We start from the raw sequence: 19547 nt of genomic DNA, 5'->3' as shown, positions 1-19547 counted from the left end.
GCGGAGATTAGTGATGGCGACGAAATGACAGCAATGACGAGAAGAGTCCATTCCCAGAACCGGCAGCCTCGAGCACCCGCTCTCGACTCATTTCATACTACCAGCGCAGCCTGGCTCTGCCCTGAACGCGCCTCCCTTCTTGAATCCGCTATCAGGTTCCAGGGGCCTGCAGATGGGGTCCTCCATGACCCTTACCCTAGTTCCTCCTCTCTGCCAACACACCCTGCACACCCTCAGCAGCATGTGTACTGTCTGTCCACTACAGTTGCCACCGCTGTCCACCAGCTAGCGCTATTACACTACACAAGTATGGGGAAATAAAGCACATGAACAATAACAAAGTGACATCATGGGACCTCCTTTGCCAGTATCAAAATATGAGAATAAGTTTGGTACTGGCAAAGGAGGTCCCATGATGTAGCTGCTCACCCCGAGCTCTCATTACTCTGATAATGCTTGTCTTTGTGCTGTATGCCTTTTGGCGTCCTCTTGTAGTATATGTAGGCCTTTTAACAAAAATTTATATTAAGAATAATTCTGCCAAAATATTTTTTTGTAATAATCGATAAAAAATGAAACAAACACCCTCAACCCCACTACCTCCCACAAGCCACACCAAACATCTGGAGGTCATAAAATCCATTAAATAATAAACTCCGGGGCAAAGAGGGGTTAACGACGATTTGGGAAATCTCCAGACTGTCAAAGGACCGCATGACACGACCCACGGACGTTTTGGACGTTTCACAAACATCTCCAGACACAGAGCAGGGGCAAACGGACATTACAAGTGGCATTTCTTTATATGGTAAAAGTTTGAAGCTTGGCTATAAGAACAAGGCAAGATTATAGACTGCAGTATTACTACGTGACTTTACCAAGAGAACCAAGGAATTTGAATTCCGGCAGTCAAGAAAGCTTAAGTGAAAACTTAGTTATATCTCCAACCTCAGGATATCAAAATATATAATTAAAAGCACGGATCCCTGGATACAGACAGAGAGCCAAGGTTAATAAAACCCTTGAAATACCGGAGGTAACATCTAATGGTACATTACAAATTTTGGTTAAACATGAACCAAATAATAATCATGAGGTATTAGACCTAGAGTAACTCAAAAAAGATACAAGAAAAATAGGTCAAACACACCAAGACCAGATAATGTGTTCCACGGAATCCGAGCCTCCCCGGCCGCCTTTGTCTCCCAACAATGTGACACAACACATGATAGTAATAAATACGTATGAAGGGGGAGTGCTTCCTCTCGAGATGGCAAACACCATGAAGGCAGAGGGGGGGGGAATGCAAACAAAAACATAAACATGGTGATCGAAAGCAGCCAGTCAAAGGTCAAAAAGGGGGGGGGGGGGGGGAAACCAGGCGACAGAGGACATCTGTTTTTTTTTCTCTCGCAAGAGACGCGCAGAGAGAAGAGAGAATTTCACATAAACAAGGACACAGATAATGCAAGCAGTACTGCGAGGGACAGGCTCCGGGGCATGGCCTCGAGATCAACAATGGATGTCGTGTCTCGCAGAGAAGAGGGGCGAGGTGATGCTAGGTGCTGAATTCGGCATGGACCGACAGAGTATCGCTGAAAGTTTCATTCTACATTTATCCTGATGTTTTGAGTCGCTTGCAGAGTCAAGGAAGATAATCAATAAATGTTTAATCAAAGATAATCGTTTTATCCTGATTGATACAACTCTGGATAACGAAGTTAAGTCTAATAATCATAACTACACACATTAACATACATGCATAAAGCAATACGATTATCTCCGAGATTACCATAATTTATGCATAAATTATATACATTAGAATAATGTATGCGAATTACGCATTTTTTTTTCATAATCCGACATATACAACAAGAGAGACTGGAGCAGTGGAAAGAGCCTGAGCCAGCACAGCTCTGAAGTAAGGGCGGGTGCTCGGTGAAGCTGGCAGCTGCATGATCAAGAAGAGAGCAAGAGAGAAAGAGAGAGAGAGAAAGAGTGACGAGCAACGACAAGCAATCAACCTGGAGAAAGGGCGGAAAGCTCCAAGCATCAACCAAGCGAGCATCGCAGAGGACCAGCCAAAGCGGACGAGCTGCGAGCACAATCGTGCACCGCCAGAGAGAACGGAGCAGGAGAGAGCGCGCAACCAGTGCAACCAGCTCCACCGAGCAAGGGTGGCTGCCACCAGCGGACGAGCTGCGAGCGCGATCGAGCACCTTTAAAGACAAGCTTCGTGCCGACTCAGCTCATCCAGCAGTGGAGCAGACTGTAGCTGCCGCTGAGCGAGAGGGATACCTGTGTGTATGACATGCCCACACTCACACACTCATCGCTCAGCAGGAGACCAAGGCAGAATCGGTACAATAAACATCACTTCGGCGTCTGCTTAACGCAAAGAGTTGAACAAGGAGACGATATACCAACACACACATAACGCACATATTGTGTTTCGCCCATTGAGTTACATGGATATGGTCGTTAAGAAGTATTTTAGTCATTCTTGTTGTTAATTGCCTAACTGTACCAATTAATTCATTGATGAAACAGCCCCCCCCCCCCCAGCCCCACGTCCTCTCTCCCCCTAGCGCTCACGCAGCGCTCCCCTCCCCCTACCCCACACCCCCCTCTCTCTCTTCCCCCTTGCCCCTCCCCCTTTCTTACCTATGTAGAGGTGTTACATAACAGGGAGAAATGGGCAGTTACACTGGGGTGTCTACATCCACGTCCGCAAACGGTTACCACCCTGGGGGGCTGTGTGGGGGAGAGGCTGGGATCCCACACAGCCCCGCCCCTCGAGGGCATGTGGGTATATAAGGCGGAGAGCGAGAGAGCTTCTGGCAGTCGTTGGGTACAGATCAAGATGAAGAGCCAGAGACGACTGAAAGCCAGCTAGCTAGACCTGGATCTACCCTGACTCGCTGTTCTTGTTAGAGCCGAGCAGGGCAAGCAGCGAGGTCTGATGTCCTTATAAGGGCCAGACTCGTGTGGCTGAGGGTCAGAACCTGCGGCGAAGCTGGGCCAGGTTAGCTAGCCTACATTTGGGGAAGGTCTGGGATAGAGGGAAGTAGGGAGTTAACAGGGAGCGTTAGCTGGGGAACACTTCCTCTAATAGACCGGGTGAAGAGGCCGATACCTCTTCAAGTGTTAGAGTCGTTACTCTGCTGTACTGAATTTTATTGTAATAAATACGTGTTGCCTCCATCAACTTCTCCTGCGTCACATACGCCCGTTACACCTATATAACCTCCTGCCACGGCATCTCTCTCCCACTTCGCCAATTTGTTTTTGCCGTGGTTTTCCCACCTGATGATTGCTTGTTGCAATCGAAACGTTGTGATTTGATTTATTTTATTTCTAACTACGTGAGTTTACCTAAAGAACCAAAGAGTATGGATTCCTGCAGTCATGAAAGCTTCAAATCAAGATTATATTGTCAAAAATTTATAATCTAACATCGCACCAAATATGACAAACAAAAGTGTGCCATATAAGGCAATTGCAGGTATTGTGGCCTCACTATAATTTACTACCCCAGCAGACCACATGGTTGTTTGACGCATGCCACTCACAACTTCAGTGCGTGGCCAGTATTCTGGCAGCGTTTTCATTCTCTCTTTTGGGAGTCTATAATTCTGCCTTCAGTTAGCCTGATATTGAGAGGTTTTACTGTACGCAAGTGCTACAGAATAACGGACTTCAAAAGGGCTCCGCTGCTGATGCCATGCAAAGTTTATAGAGATTACATGCACTTACAATATATATTTTTTTAAATGTTGGTAGCCAGCAGACATCTCAAGAAGAACACATTTTACATACATGCTATCTGTAAACCACACTTTAGGATGTGACCATGCTCCTTAACCTCTTGGAAATGACTTTCATCAAACTTTCCTCTTTGCATCAACAGTTGTTTAATCCTTAAATTTTTATATTGTATTATGCTCTTGTAAGGGGTAAATGCAATTTTGCAAGCTGGTGCATTATAAATCTTGGATTATATACATAAAACATGTTTACTGCTTCAGCAAAACAAGGCGGTTCAATAACAGGAAGATAACACATTGCTGTAAAGAGTCCAACAGTTACTACTTGTGTATACATAGGTATTTAGATATTTATCATGGGTGTCATCTATTGCATAGTTTGGTATTTTAAAAAATGTGCAATGTATATCTAGAAGCACTTGGCTAAACCATTTACAGTATCTATAAGCATCAATGTATTTACAGGCAGCTGCTGATATTGGCGTCAACGTTTAATACTGCACTACACATACCGATTATCTTATATGTGCTGTGGCCCATGAATTATGATTTGTGGCCAAAGTACTGATTTAATTAGCTTCGAATAAACAACGCAGCCTCCTCACTCGTGCAAACGAGCCACGGCTCATCTCCCTTTGACAGTCGAGCCACGGATGGAAATTTGCTTGCAGAGGCAACCAACCTCTCCAAATAGCAACCATAAATGGATTTTAACCACCACCACGGTCGTTCGATGCTGCAGAAAATACTGCACAATTTACATGTTAATGAGAATGTTTTTTCAAAATAAATTACAAGATATGTGTAAGTGTACAACTGAACCTTCACAATGTATATACCACCCCACTTGCATGCTCTGTGTTTAAATGTCTGGAATTCTAGCAATATAATCACGAAAATGTGTACATTACAATTGTATATAAAACGCAATTGAATGCAAGAAGTACCGATACAAATGACAGAGTTTCTCTGAGCAACAATATTCTAATTTGCAATAGGAAAATTGTCAAAATCAGCAATCCAATGCAGCCACCTCAGACATTTCAGTCAGGACGATACATTACCCAGAGATTTCAAGTGTCGAAAGGTTTGATCGTTTCAATATGTATATCTATCTTCATATGATTTACATCGATATATTGGTCATGAAATTGAGAACCTGTTAAAATTTGTCTATGAGGCTGCGGATATACGATGCCTGGCAGAGGCCCTTCTCAGTCACGAGCAAGCGGAAAAGTGTTGGACAGTCTGTTGAACAGCAAGGAGGCTTCCACTCAGCATGACCGGTGCAGCTCCTGCAGATCTGCAAAACAGTTTAATCCGCACAAGTGATTATCCACTGCCAGTCCTGTTCAGAATTCTGTTTTTCTGTACAGAATGGAAATATCCAACCTCGACTATGTCACCGTACACAAACCTGAAGCAGCTGTGCCTGTCGGCGCTCCTGGCTGTGAATTTGCTGCAGCAGCAAAACGGACACTTCTTGGGGCTGCCGTCTGCACCGCCCACAGATTCCGTCCTTGGTGATCTCGCCGCACACTGGACAGTTTACGGTACTGAAGTACTGCACAATTGTGGCCTTTCTCCCTTCGGCTGCCGACTGGTGGTGGGCTGCCCAGACCCTGACCGACTGGGAAAACAAAACAATTCACAGCAGACAACTCATCATCATGCATGTCTTAGCATCAGAAATGCCTCCCTGCGATATATACAAGTTAGAACATGCAATTAACTCACACGTGGCAGCTGCTGATACCATCTGAAGACATCCACCCCGATCAATGACAACAGCCTGTCAAGCGGTGGGAGGATCTGCTTGGAGACATAGTAGGGGGCGTTGATGAGCAGGCTGGGCTCCTGCAGGAGCTCCTGTGGCCTCCTCACCAGCTGGATGAGCGGGAGGCCCGGGGCCCCGTGGACGATCACATAGGGGACCCTCTCTCCGGCACGTGGCTCAGACCGACGGTCACATGCAAACATCCTCCTGGATCACACACAGATTATTTTAATGTTTGAGTGTATCACAATCAGCAGACCACGATTGGCACCATTCTCGAACTAGTGATGGTTGAAAACCTCCCACACCACGTCAGCATTTTTTGTACCATAACTTCACTATGATCAGTGCAAAAATATGTTTTGATTAAACCTAAATATAATGGATGTTTCTCAATGGTTATATCATGTTGTCATAAACAAGTAGGTTCAGTCCAAACACTTCTCACACTGAAGTCACCCAGCATCGTAGCAGACACCAATCAGCGAGGAGGCGGCAGCCTTACCGGGCCACATGCAGTGCCGGCACACAAGCCCCAGGCTTGTAGCCAGACCTGCCCCGGTACTCCTTGGCAAAAATGAGGTCCTGCATGGAGGCTCTGCCCTCAAGTATCTTCATACACTGCCTCTGCACGTACTGCTTCACTCTGCTGATGTCCTTCTCGTCAAACAGCAACTTTATCGACCGCTCCAGGACCTGAGTTGTCAAACACAATACATTCCCCACAGTATATAAACATGGCTGCTCAAGTGTCACATGAGAGCAAATGATTCTCATTACGAGTGTGAGCTGCGTTCAAACACCATCATCACCAGCAAGCCTATACAACCGTTCACCAAAGTCTATGTGCTAATACAGCCTTGTATACATAATTACAGTACTCTCGATTATCCACATGCGTTTTATCCGATTTGTGGATTAACTGTGCACCTGAGGTTTTGACATCAATTCATAATTCATGGATGTTTCCTTAAGCCCAAATTCATAATACTACTTCTCACTGAACAACATTTTTGCTTGGGATTTTTGTTTAACATTAATTAGTGAAACTATTTATGCTAAAACAAGTCCATAAGCGATGGGTAGTCAGACACAGGATACCAGGTTTATCACGGTTCAAAGCACTCTTTCTGATAAGCGACGTGTTAAATGGGCGACTCTTCACGAAACAGACCACGTTCATTGAAATTGTCACCAATAAGATTATGGACTTCTCAATGTTATAGTTCACAGGGCAGCAGGGTGGCAACAGTGGTAACAGCCTCACAGCGAGAATAACCTGAGTTCAATTCCCAACTCATGCACCTTTCTGTGCGAAGCTTGTATGTTCTGTCTGGCTTTATCCATCTGTTAAACATAGTGCCTTCATGATAGCTATGTCTATATGAATGGTACAAATATTACATTTACTAAAATATTATCATTAACAAAGGAGCAGCCAATGCAGGCTGTCCAAAGAGACCTTGGCCACAGCAGGACATCCATCCCTGCGCACGGTCTCGATTCCTTTGGCGTCGTACACAGGATCCTTTTGCTCCAGGCTCTCATACATGTATCCCACATAGCGCTTCTTGGTTTGGAGCACGCATGGCAGGTACACCTGCAAACAGCAGCAGGGACCAAAAGGGCAGTATGATGTAAAGCTCAAGTCAAACGCAATCTGTCACTGGAAATGATTTGCACACATTAACTGTACAAATCGCCACACAAAAGACGCCACCACAGCCACACACACGGGGAAGCCACCTTGTACACAGATCCTTATCTTTTTCACATTGATTCTTGAGTTTTTTAGTGGAATACACATCTAATTAAGTCATATGTAAATATTCAAGCCATCCTGTGTACCTTTAGCAAGCAAATACAACCAACCAAGCAAATAACTAAATGTTTGTCTGTTCTTCAGGCCTGGTCATGCCATTAAAAGGGGATGTTCGCTGATTTGTGGTGTATTGTTCTTCCAGTGACCACATTTAGTTCTAATCACAAACATCTTCAAATAAATCAACATGAACTTCTATTGATGTAATCTAACATACATTACAAATGCAACAAATTATTTGGCGATGCTAAATTGGCAGTGATGCACAAGCACAAATATCAAAATAACTCACCACATTCATCAATAACACTGCCTTCAAAAGAAAAACTATACTACCCACATTCTGCATGCAATTTTTAGTGTTTCAGATCCTTTCCTTTTTGGTAGTTATGTACGTGCTTTTAGTTAGTTTCTAATTTCCAGTAGACGCAGACTTGAAATTTGACTGATGCTGGACGTTAACTTCTCAAGTTTCTTAAGTTTGCCAAGATAATCTATTTTTTTTTCATCCGTTTGGAGTTTCTAAAATGCTAGTTTTTATACATTTCAAATGTGTCGTCTAAACAAAGAAATCTAGATTCCACAGACGTTCATGACCCCATCAGCTCCAAGCTGGAAGCACACCCCTATCCCTTGCTACTCTAGATCTAACCTTAACCCTGTCACTTGTTACTTTGGCACATGTCTTGACGGGTAATGCAAGATACAACCATGTCCGTCCAGTGCTCGCTGAGCTGCATTGGCTTCCAGTTGCCGAACGAACACATTATGAGGTCGCATTCAATACACACAAAGTGCTTGCCACAAATGAACCACAATACCTTGCTGATCTCGTCAAGGATCATAAACCATGGCGTAAACTCCAGTCATCCTCGCAGCAAATCTTGACTATCCATCGAACAAAGATGGTCACTGCATCGCGCGCTTTCAGATGCGCTTCCGTGGCTCTGGAACGCTCTTCCTTCCGATGTCAGGAAGCCACTATAGCGATGCCCTTTAAAATCTAGATTTAAAACTAATTTATTTACAACTGCATTTTGTGTTTAGTTTGTTGTCCTTCTCCTGCACCTTCGATTATCATGGTTGGTTAAATACGGCGTCAACATACATACATAGATCTTAGATAGATCTTCTTATATATAAAAGTCTCCGTGCGCTCGCGCTTGCGGGGGATTTGGCTCTCGGACGGTGGGGTTTAAGACCGAAATAATTTGCCAGGCGGCACGCCCTAAGCCCTGTGGTGGGAATATGCTATTCCGTTTTCCCGTCCGTAAACTTGAAAGTAGTTTAATTAACACATTTGTGCCGTTTCTATTATTCATTATTTACTTATTGCACGACATCGACCGTACCAAGTGACGCCAATTGCGTGGGGGGAGCAGACCCTGCCAAGTCATGCGCGTTCGCTCGACCTCACGGGAGACATTTTCTTTTACGCGTTTTACAGTCAACACATACACACATCACGCTGCGGATATTTATTCACAGTGTCATGTCCTCGTCGCCCCCCCCCCCCCCAACACGATGCGTTCAGTTTATTCTACAGACTCCGTAGATAATAATATTTTACTGCTTACATACCATTATTATTGCACGGACGGCGGATGTTGGGGGGGGGGCGGGTAGCGGCCCAGCCCCTAGCCTGGCAACGTGCCAACTCCGTGGCTCGCCAATGTAGGCCAGGACGGGGGCTACGCATCGCACAAGGCCTCAACACGCCTATGCCAAGTACAAATTTCCTTGCTTCTTACGCTAACAACTCAAGTCCATTGTTTATTATTGTTAAACACATTAGTTGACAAACATTACAATAATAATGTTTGTGTGCAGATAAAAACTCAGCTTTAATGTTTACCATTATGAAACAAGTTCAAAGATGTTACAATAATTATGTTTGCGTGAAGATAACAACTCAGGTTCATTGTTTACCATTATGAAACGAGTTGACATATTACAATAATTATGTTTGTGTACACAAAACTCTTTTTGGATTTTTGGGTTGCTCAATTTCCCCTTTTTTTGCTGGGCTTTTATAACGCTCCCATGGTCTACTGCCAGTCTGTGATTTCTGCTTATTTCTTAAATGCATTTCTATTGTTTCCATCGCTCACGTCTCGCTATTTACTCATACGTAGTACTGCGATACTGATAGCTGTGCCATCATCGGGGATTGCTGTGCCCGTCGATGTGTGTGTGTGAGTCCATGTGTGTGTCTTTGAGTCCATATGTGTGTGCGTGTAGAGCCATGCGTGTCTTTAACTCCATGTGGGTGTCTTTTCCGAACGGACAACGTCAAAGTGTTTTTGTGTGTGTGTTAGTCCATGTGTGTGTGTCAGTCGATCTGTGTGTGTGTACGTCCATGTGTATGTCAGTCCATATGTGTGTGTGTTAGTCCACATGTGTGTACATGTGTGTGTCACTCAATGTGTGTGTGTAAGTCAATGCGTCTGTGTGTGAGTCCATATGTGTGTTAATCCATGTCTGTGTATCTAAAGTAGATATCTGTGTGTCACAGTCCATATGTGTATGTGTGTGTAGGGCTATGTGTGTGTCAGTCTATGTATGTGTAAGTTCATGTGTGTGTCTTAGTCCATATGTGTGTGTGTAAGTACATGTGTTTACATCAATGTGTGTTTAAGTCCACGTATCGCTGTGTGCGAGTCGGTGTGTGTGTGAGTCGCTGTATGTGTGTACGTCCATATATGTGCGAGCAACTCCATGTGTGTATCTCAAGTGGATGTCTGTGTGACAGTCCACATGTGTATGTGTGTGTACGGCAATGTGTGTGTCACTCTATGTATGTGTGTGTGTCGCTGTATGTGTGTACGTCGATATGTGTGTGTAATTCCATGTGTGCGTTTCTCAAGTGCATGTCTATGTGTGTGTGAGTCCATAAGTGTGTGTGTCTGTAAGTCGATGTGCTTGTGTGTGTCAGTCCATGTGTGTGTGTCAGTCCATGTGCGTGTGTGTTAGTCGCTGTGTGTGCATGCCTCCATGTTAGTCAGTGTAACTCCATTCATTTGCGTGTCTGTAGGTCCATGTGTGCATCTTAGTCCATGCGTGTGCTTTATTGACCTGCTCAAGGCCTATGATACCATCAGTAGGCCTGGCCTCTGGGTTGCTCTTTGTGCTTTCCGAGTCCCGAACCCACTCATCACCATCCTTAAGGACCTTCATGATGGTGAGCGGCCCCGCGTCTTAACTACGTGGCCGTGAGTCAAAGCCATTCCCTGTACACCTTGGGGTGCAACAGGGATGTCCTCTGGCTCCCACATTGGACCACGTAGTTCGTCGAACCTTCAATACCTGTACCGGAAGAATCCCATCTGCTACAGATACAATGGGAGGCTGATCGATGCCCGGGTGCGGTCAAGGGATGGCTCCCTGTTGCTCAACCACGTTATGTATGCCGATGATCTGCTAATGGCTGCTCACTCGGAGGAGGAGTTCGAGGTGCTGCTGCTGAACCTGGAGCTTGCCTTACCATCGGCCCAACAAAAGCTAAGCACCTGCCTGGCTATTTTGTACCATCGGACACGGACACTCCACCCCCACAACTCCCAATTGGTGATGGGGCAGTTGTGGAGACAGTGGAGAGTTTCCCTGGGCAGTGTGCTAATGACCGGCTCCGGTTTAACAGCAGAGGTCTCACTCCGAATCAGTCGAGCTGCAGTATCTTTTCATTGGCTGCATAACGATGTGTGGAAGCTACCTGCTCTATCACTCCGTACGAAGCTACAGGTCTTCTCGGCCACGGTCATTCCCTCCCTTCTCTACGCTTGCGAAACTTGGACCCCCCTAATGGAACATCTTCGCCGGTTAGAAACATTTAGGCTGGCCTGCCTACGATCCATCCTGGGTTTAACCAGGCTGCATTGTGTGAGGAGCTCACAAATCCTTGAAAGATGTGGACAAAGTCCCATCGGTGACCTCCGGCAGGCAAAGCTGTGTTGCCTGAGTCATGTAGCCCGCATGGCCAGCCACCGCATGCCTAAACAGCTTTTGTTCCACCGGATCGAGGGGACTAAACGGGTGCGGCACGGGCTGGAGAAGACATGGAGTGATGTGCTACAGGAGGACTTGGAGCTGAGTCCACTTGCGGATGACTGGTACCAGCCGTGTCAAGATCGGCCACTGTGGAGGAGGCTCCTGAAGGACGCTACTGGCCAGTTGGAGGCAGTCACCCTCCAACAACAACGGAGGGCGGAGGAGCGACGCTCACAACAACGAGCGGAGCGCCGGTTGACTAAAGCACAGAAAGTTGCCACAGTAGATGCCACAGGTGGTGCATCAGCCAGTCGTCTCAGTCAGTCGACCTGTGCCATCTGGGTTTGCCCCGTGACCTTTTTCCAGCGGGCGTTCGATACTTCACGTGGCCTCAAGGTGCACATAGCCTGGCACAAGCGTTGTTGTGACATCACCGCCACTTAGTGGCGAATGGCGGTTGTTGTTGTTCAGTCTATTTGTGCGTGTAACTCTATGTGTGTGTATCAATGGATTTGCGTGTGTAACTACATGTGTCTGCCTTTTTCGCCCGGGCAATGCTGGGTACTAACCGCCAGTACTCTATATTTAACCCCAGACAATGTAAATAGAAGAAAAATACCCGCTCGGTTGGGAATGTGGTACTTTAACCTGACTAAAGTGGCCATAAGCAATGCTCGAATGCATGCCAAATGCAACTTCACAATTCTTTGTAAAATAAGCACAATTAGCACAACTTACAATGTCAGAGGGGGTCAATGACCAGTGAGGGAACTTGAAACCAAAAGCGATTGACAACTTTTGGAAGACTTAACCCTGAGGTTCTTACAGCAGTACTCACATTCACAGAGCTGTATCCCCCCTAACCACCCCCCACCTCTCCCAACAGGGTAGAGGCTGAAGTTAGAATTAAAATCGTCACTCACCCATCGCCTGACAACAAGCCAACAGTGAGTTAGGGGCTTCTGATATGTTTCTCAAAAGCCCAGTCCATAAAGAGTTGAATGAGGTGTTACGACTGTAGCCACTAATATGAGTCAAGGTCACTTATTCAGTTTAGGTCGACCAAAGCCAGGTCACAGATTGAAGAAATATTTTTCGTAATAAATGACTAGGATTTATAAAACAGCAAGTCCAAAACCTTCCAAGTGATTTTTTTTCCAGGAAAATCAATGCACATAACTGATAACATTCCCCATAACCATCTAACCACAAGCACATAATAATAGTTGTTTGTGCACAAAATAAAATTTCAACAAAATTCACGTAAAATTTCATTTTTAAATATAAATGAGAAATATTGAAATTGTGGACTGCATTCGTCAATTAAAGAACCATTTAGAGCCGAATGTATTTTGACAATTTTAGCCACACACTCAAGTACGGTACCATCACCTTTTCAAACTTGAGCTTGACGGGGCTGGGGTTGGCTGCTGTCACTGCCGCAGCGATCTCCTTTCCAGTGTGGAATGCCTGCTCCTTCGAGGCTCCCTCCAGCAACACGAACATGCTTCACATACCACATTAAGATACCAACACTGTTACCAACACACAACTTAAAATGCAACAGGATCCTCCCATGTCTATTGGAGGCCATTGATTCTTCTATACTTCTGAAATAAGTACATCTGTGATACGGTGTTTTTAGTTGAAACATTAGCAATACGAACATGATAGGGACTAAAATTGCATTTGTGTGTCCACTTTAATTAAGTTGAGGATGAATTCCATTTGCGACCATTTCCTTGTAAATCAGTGCACTGAACTAAAACGTGAGTAGACACTGCAATGTTTGTCTCGAATGAGGTGTTTATTTTGGACGTTTTTGTTGATTTCTATGCAACTGATATTCTACTCTCCCATGTGAAGGCAGAAATATGTTCAACAGCTCGATGCCAATGTCGAGGTCTGCTATCCACAACGAGGGGGTATCAGGAGAGAGATTGTGTAGCTTTACTGTTGCACCTCCATTGAAGGAGCACAGACTACTGTCGTTTCTTGTACAGTTCGTAGTTTTGGTAGCATGCCACAATGAGACTACTGCAGCTTATCTTTAAGTTTCCATTCATGAAGGAGATGTGTCCATCGGTCTGTTGATGTTCTGATGCAGTTTATGGTACACCAGTGTCATCGATGAATGTCAAAGCCAGGAGGTATGATGTCTCGAATCAGGTGTTTATTTTGGATATCCACATCGTACCACTAGTTTGCCAGCATCCTTCCAGATCTGAGTGAGAGTCTAGGTTGACAGCAGCGCGATCCCAGAATGAGGATTAGGACTTGAGTTGGCGGCAAGGTACATTGTTGAGGTCTTGGTTGCTGGGGAGGTGGTTGTCGTTAGCAAGAAAATGTGGAAACTCCCTTGTAGTTTGCATGTATATGCAGACATTTGGTAGCAGAATCTTTGCTAAAACAGGGACCAGGGATTTGTATTGGTTTCAGTGTCCCGATTATGAAATGCAATGAGTTAATTGTGTACGTGACAGTTTTGTGCATTTCACAGTTTTGTGTATGCTCTCCTGGTCCACACTGAAGTGCAGTGACTGCCATCAAGTAGATCATCAGTGAGAAGGTGGCAGGTCGTAGCGCATCAGCTAAGGTGCTCCAAGTTATTCCTATACGTTTTTGTAGGAGGCCAATTCTTCATTTGATCTTTTCATGTGGGGCTTGAAAATTTGCTTTCTATCCATGATAACCCCTATACATCTTGCAAGTGTGTTCATATTATGCTGAGCTACCACAAGACACATCAAGGTTGGCATCTGCTACATGATTGTTCAGGTGGAAAGTGCTTGTAGTGGTTTTGGAGAGATTTGGTCAGTCTCTAGTGACAGAAATATCTCTCCAACCATTAGATCAGCTGTTAGAGTATTGGCAATGTTCTCAAAGTGTGTGCCCTGTGCAGCGAGGGCTATGTTATCTGCATAGAGTAGACTCTCGAAAATTATCCGCGTGCAGTTTATCCGATTTGCGGAATAACCGCACACTTGAGAATTTGACGTAAATGAATAACTCATGCATTTTCCCTTAAGTCCAATTTAATAATCTAAACAGTTCTACATTGTTATTCTTGGAAATGTTCATGACAAGTCACGTGCTTAAACTGACCAAATATGTGCTTCGGTTAATCCGAAATACACTTGATCGCCACTACAGTACAGTAGTTGCATATCTTCACATCAGTGGGCAGAGCTCAATTGATATTGATTGGCGTGGCTCTATCATCCACTTAGTGGCTAAAGGCTTCTTTGCGGGAGCTCATAAAAAGCTGTCTCTAGTGTGGACCAATCGGTTTCAAAGACAATGCATATACTAGCAGATCATGTTTTTGTTTGCTTGATCATAACAAGTACGTGTGGTTAATGCAGACAGGATTCCTTGAAACAAAGGATTATGTTTGGTGTGTTAACATCTTAACACCTCTTTTAGTGCCAGAAAGGGTAAAACCTATTGTTATATTTTTATACGGGCAAGAAAGGTCCCATATTGTACCTGCTCACCCTGAGCAATAAATGCCCTGATAGTGCATTGTCTATGTGCTGTTCGCCTTTTGGCATTCTCTGGTCGAACACTTTGAGACTAGGCTCAAAAGAAAGCTGTCTCTGGTCTGGACCAATCAGTTTCAAAGACAATGCATGTATTATCAGAGCATGTTTTTTGTTTGCATGTTCACCACAGGGACATGTGGTTAAGGCAGACAGGATTCCTTGAAAAAAAAAGGATTCTTTTTGGTGTTTTATTAACATCTTAACACCTTGACTTAAAGCTTTCGTGACTGAAGGAATTCATATTCTTTGGGTCTTTCGGTAAAGTCACGTAGATATGTTCAAAGAAAATAACAAAAAACTATGATGTTTCGATCGCAACACAAGCGGTCGTCATCAAGCAAAGGAGTTAGCCTCTGAAGGCTACATTTTTATAAAGGTTTGGGGATGGGCATGGCCCAAGTGTATCAGCTGCAACCAGGGTCATGGGCAGTGCACCACTGCCAATGCAGCAACAATGACAATGCCACACTACTGCCAATGCAGCAGCTATGTTATTGTGAGCAGCAACAATGACAATGCAGCACTACTGCCAATGCAGCAACTATGTTAATGTGAGAGATTAGCATGTAAATGTAAGATCGCAGAGCTTCCGCCACGTCGGCGCGCGAGGTGGCTGTATTAGTGTGAGAATTTATTTTTACCTGTTAATGTAAAATCAGAGAGCCGAAAATTTCAACTAACATCAGATAGTAGGATGGAAACATCACAGTCAGTTATGACTTAAACTGGTTAAGAACGTCCTTCCAATTGTAATGCGGGCGTAAACGGCTTCGCGGATATGACGTCATGGGGGGGAGGAGTTAGGTCACGTGTGAGAGAGGGGTGAGGTCTTAAGGGAGAGATACCGGAAGAGACGGGGGAGTGTGGGAGATAGAGTTAGAGTGAGGCCACGCAGGGCGGAGGTTGGAGAGTGGCGAGATCGCCACACACGCAGAGTAAGACTCGGCATTGTCGGCCAGCGGTGACCGAGCGCGGAGGAACGAGGAGCAGCGGTGGAGCTGCTGTGAGGGCAGCCGGAGGACTGCACAAGGGATCTGCAGCGGAGCTGCAGGAGAGAGGAGGCTACGTGAGCGAAGGCAGCTGTGGAGTTGCCAAGTGGAGGGGCTCTGAGCGAGGGCCGTGTGGGACAAGTGTAAGAACCCAAATAAAGGACAACGGAGACAGACCCAGTGATCGAGTCCTTTATTACACTGGTGTCAGAAGTGAAACGGCATGTCAAAACAGCTCAGAAAAAAGAATATTCCTGCGCCATCATCTGCATCATCATCTGACGACGACGACCTTCCTCAGGCGGTGGACTTGCCTACGATGGAGGAGGAGATCCGTGCGGGAACGAGTACGGGTCCGGGAGTCCAAGATGTCGCCGCGTCGGTGGACCCGTCTGCACCAGAGGACGCGGATTGGCGATGGAGGCAGATGGCGGCGCAGCTGGAGACGCTGAAAATCGTGCTCGCGCAATTGTGCGAGCTCGTCACGCCGAGGACGGCGTTGGGGAGAGCCGATGGAGGTCCGCAGGTTGCTGCCTTGCCTCCGCTGTCGGCGCCATCGGCCACGCGGCAAGAAGACGCCATCTTGGGCGTGGCAGGAGAAGAACGGCGGGAAGCCGCCATCTTGCGCTCTCCGCGGCGAGAGGCCGCCATCTTGAACACGTTGCGATGCGACGCCATTTTGAATATGCCGCCTGGTGAGTCATCGGCTGAGGACGGTGCAACAAGGAGTCGCAGTCGTCATCTCACGACCGTTAAAGAATTCTCCATCGGGGGCGATTGGAGTGCTTTCGCCTGCAGATTTTTTGCGGCGGTACGCTCAGCAAGGTGGACGGACGCTGAGGCATTGGAGGTTTTACCGACTCTTCTCGATGACGAGTCGGTGAGATTCTTCCGTTCTATAAAGGCCGAGAAGAAGAAAACATTGAGGGGAGTTTTCGACGAGATGGCAGATGCATATGAACCACCGGATGATGCTCATCGCCGGTTTGTTCAACGTCAGTGAGCACCCGAGGAGTCGCCGGTGGCATACAGGGGTGCGGTATTGGAGATGGCCATGGCTGCATACCCGGAGACGGAGCCTGACCTGCTCGAACCTCTCATCTTGGGTAAGATGCTCGAGCTGTCCCGGGATTTGGGGATTCCTATGCCGGTGTGTGGCCACGAAAAGCTCACATCCCGGGCGGCCGCTAAATGTCTTGATGCCCAGTTCAACCTGCGCCGTTGCAAGCAAGTCACGGCGTGGACGGGGGGGCCCATCGTCGAGGGAGGTGCCACGGGTTGGGATCCCAAGAAGGCGGTGTACGTTCCTGACGGGGGGGGGCCCGCAGGAGCTGACAGCCGCCTCTGCTCAGTGGTCGGCTCTCAGTAGGCCGGGGCCGCGAACTGCGCCGCCGCCACGGGAGCGTCGGGACGGGGGGCCTGCGGCGCGGCGCAACGACATCGACTGCTTCCGCTGCGGCCGTAAAGGCCATTATGCCAGGGACTGCTGGGCCCGGGTCCCTGGTCCGCCCCAGCAGGAGGCCTCGACAGCGGACGTGCCACGGAAGGATCCTCCAGGACAGGCAAGTCGGTGCACACCAGACACTCGGCAAGGCTTGACACCTCACTCATCACCGTTGTCGTGCGATCCGGGTGTTGTTAATAACGGGGGGAGGCCATCGACTGGGCCACGTCGCTCGGTAACGCAGTGGCGTAAATTGGCACGGCGGGTCGTCGCGGCCGCTACTGGTTCGTCCACTGTACCTGGTTCTATACAAGGGGTGGACGTGCGTATTTTAGTGGATTCCGGGGCGTCCGCGACCATTATATCGGATGTAATTTTCCATCTGTTGGACATCCCACCTGAGGCCGTGCGTCCGGTTTACGATTCCTGCGTCGCTGCCAACGGGGGTAGCATGGGCATTGTGGGCCAGGTGGACGCTCAAATATCTATCGGGGGAGTGTCGGCCTCGGGAATTGTGTTAATTTCGAGGTCCCTCGCGGTTCCTTGCTTGTTGGGAACTGACTTCCTGGCCAAGATGCCCATTCTAATTCGAATCAATCAAAACTGTATTGAATTACCGGGTGGGTGAAAAATTACATTTCTACCATCGCCCTGGGGGCGACCTGCTCCGGTCGCTCAGGTGCAGGCACTGTCCGAGGTATCTGTTGATATTCCCCCTGGCTCACAGATGCTTATCCCCTTGCGATATCAGAAGCCTGTACCTGGTCGTCAAGGTGCAATTGGGGTTTTGTTGTCACCGTCCACCACCATAACGGGCGGAGCGGCGCTCGTTGGGGCGCAAACTATTGTCCGGCCAGACCAGCAGCCGTTTCTGCAGGTGCTTAATGCAAGTACCGAAAATGTGTGTGTGCCGGCTGGTACGGTTGTGGCACATGCCACTACGGCGTTTACGGCACAAGATCATCTGGGCAGCCAGGTCATGGTTGGTGGTGTTTCAGGTCCTAGTACCGCAGATGATCGCTGGATCAACGAATTGTGTGGGGAAAATTCTTCCCTTTCCGGTGAACAACGTTGCGCGCTTCGTAAATTATTATTGAATTATTCTGATGTGTTTAGCTCCGACGATTTGGACTTGGGACGCACCTCGTTGCTTTACCATCATATTGACACAGGGGACGCTGCCCCTATTCGGCTAAACTCCCATCGGATGAGTCCGGCGGAGCGAGATCAGGTTCGAGGGGCAGTGGATGACATCTAACAGCCCATGGGGCGCGCCTGTTGTTTTGGTTAAAAAGGATGGCAAATTGAGATTTTGTGTCGACTTTCGAAAATTGAATAAAGTGTCTGTGGCTGATGCGTACCCCCTGCCGCGTATGGACGACTCCCTCGATGCCTTGTCGGGGGCGAAGTTCTTTTCAACGCTAGATCTCTCTTCGGGATTCTGGCAGCTTCCCCTTGATGAGCCCTCGCGGGAGAAGACTGCTTTCCGTACGCCGCAGGGGTTATTCCAATTTAATTGTCTTCCGATGGGGTTGAATGCTGCCCCTGCCACATTTCAAAGGTTGATGGAGTTGGTGTTAATGGGGTTGCAGTGGGAGACATGTCTGATATATTTAGACGATATCATCGTCTTCAGCCGCACATTTGATGAGCATTTATTGCGGTTGGAGGTGGTGTTCGCCAGCATGCATTCCGCAAATTTGAAATTTAAGCCTAAGAAATGTCACCTACTGCAACACTCCATGCGCTATTTGGGGCACATCGTCAGTGCGGACGGGGTGGCCACGGATCCGGACAAGACAGCATGCGTCCGTGACTGGCCAACCCCGGCCACGGTGGAGGATGTACGTCGGTTTTTGGGGTTCGCCTCATAATATCGGAGGTTTGTTCCGGATTTCGCGACGATCGCGAGGCCCTTGCACCTCCTTACGGGTAAAGGACGGAAATTTGCTTGGGGACCGCCAGAAGAGGCGGCGTTTCAGGGCCTGCGCGATCGACTGGCTACGGCACCGACGTTGGATTATCCTGACTTCGATCACCCCTTCATTCTGGATACGGACGCGAGTGACACGGGCATTGGAGCCGTGTTGTCTCAGTCAAAAGGTGGTGTGGAGCGCGTGGTGGCGTACGGTAGCCGGGTTTTGTCTCCCGCAGAAACCCGCTACTGCGTCACACGCAGGGAACTTTTGGCAATTGTTTTCTTTCTCCGCCAATTT

General features: G+C 47.2%; 1 protein-coding gene across 2 annotated transcripts in view; it reads right to left on the bottom strand.

Moving 5' to 3' along the window:
* Positions 1-3714: 3714 nt before the first annotated feature.
* Positions 3715-19547, bottom strand: part of LOC144717745 (DNA polymerase zeta catalytic subunit-like) — a 134247-nt gene continuing 118414 nt past the window's right edge. For both annotated transcript variants that reach the window (XM_078593368.1, XM_078593367.1), the window contains exons 13-18: positions 12746-12860; positions 7007-7144; positions 6050-6240; positions 5505-5751; positions 5185-5397; positions 3715-5070 (exon numbers count right to left, since the gene is read on the bottom strand). In XM_078593368.1, coding sequence (XP_078449494.1) covers positions 4930-5070; positions 5185-5397; positions 5505-5751; positions 6050-6240; positions 7007-7144; positions 12746-12860 — 1045 coding nt within the window. In that variant the 3' untranslated portion in view covers positions 3715-4929. The remainder of the gene's footprint in view (positions 5071-5184; positions 5398-5504; positions 5752-6049; positions 6241-7006; positions 7145-12745; positions 12861-19547) is intronic.

Source organism: Lampetra planeri, chromosome 4 (assembly GCF_965212315.1).
Source record: "Lampetra planeri chromosome 4, kcLamPlan1.2.h2, whole genome shotgun sequence".
Classification (NCBI taxonomy): domain Eukaryota; kingdom Metazoa; phylum Chordata; class Hyperoartia; order Petromyzontiformes; family Petromyzontidae; genus Lampetra; species Lampetra planeri.
Note: the sequence above shows the minus strand (reverse complement) of the source record. Positions and strands in the feature narration are given on the sequence as shown.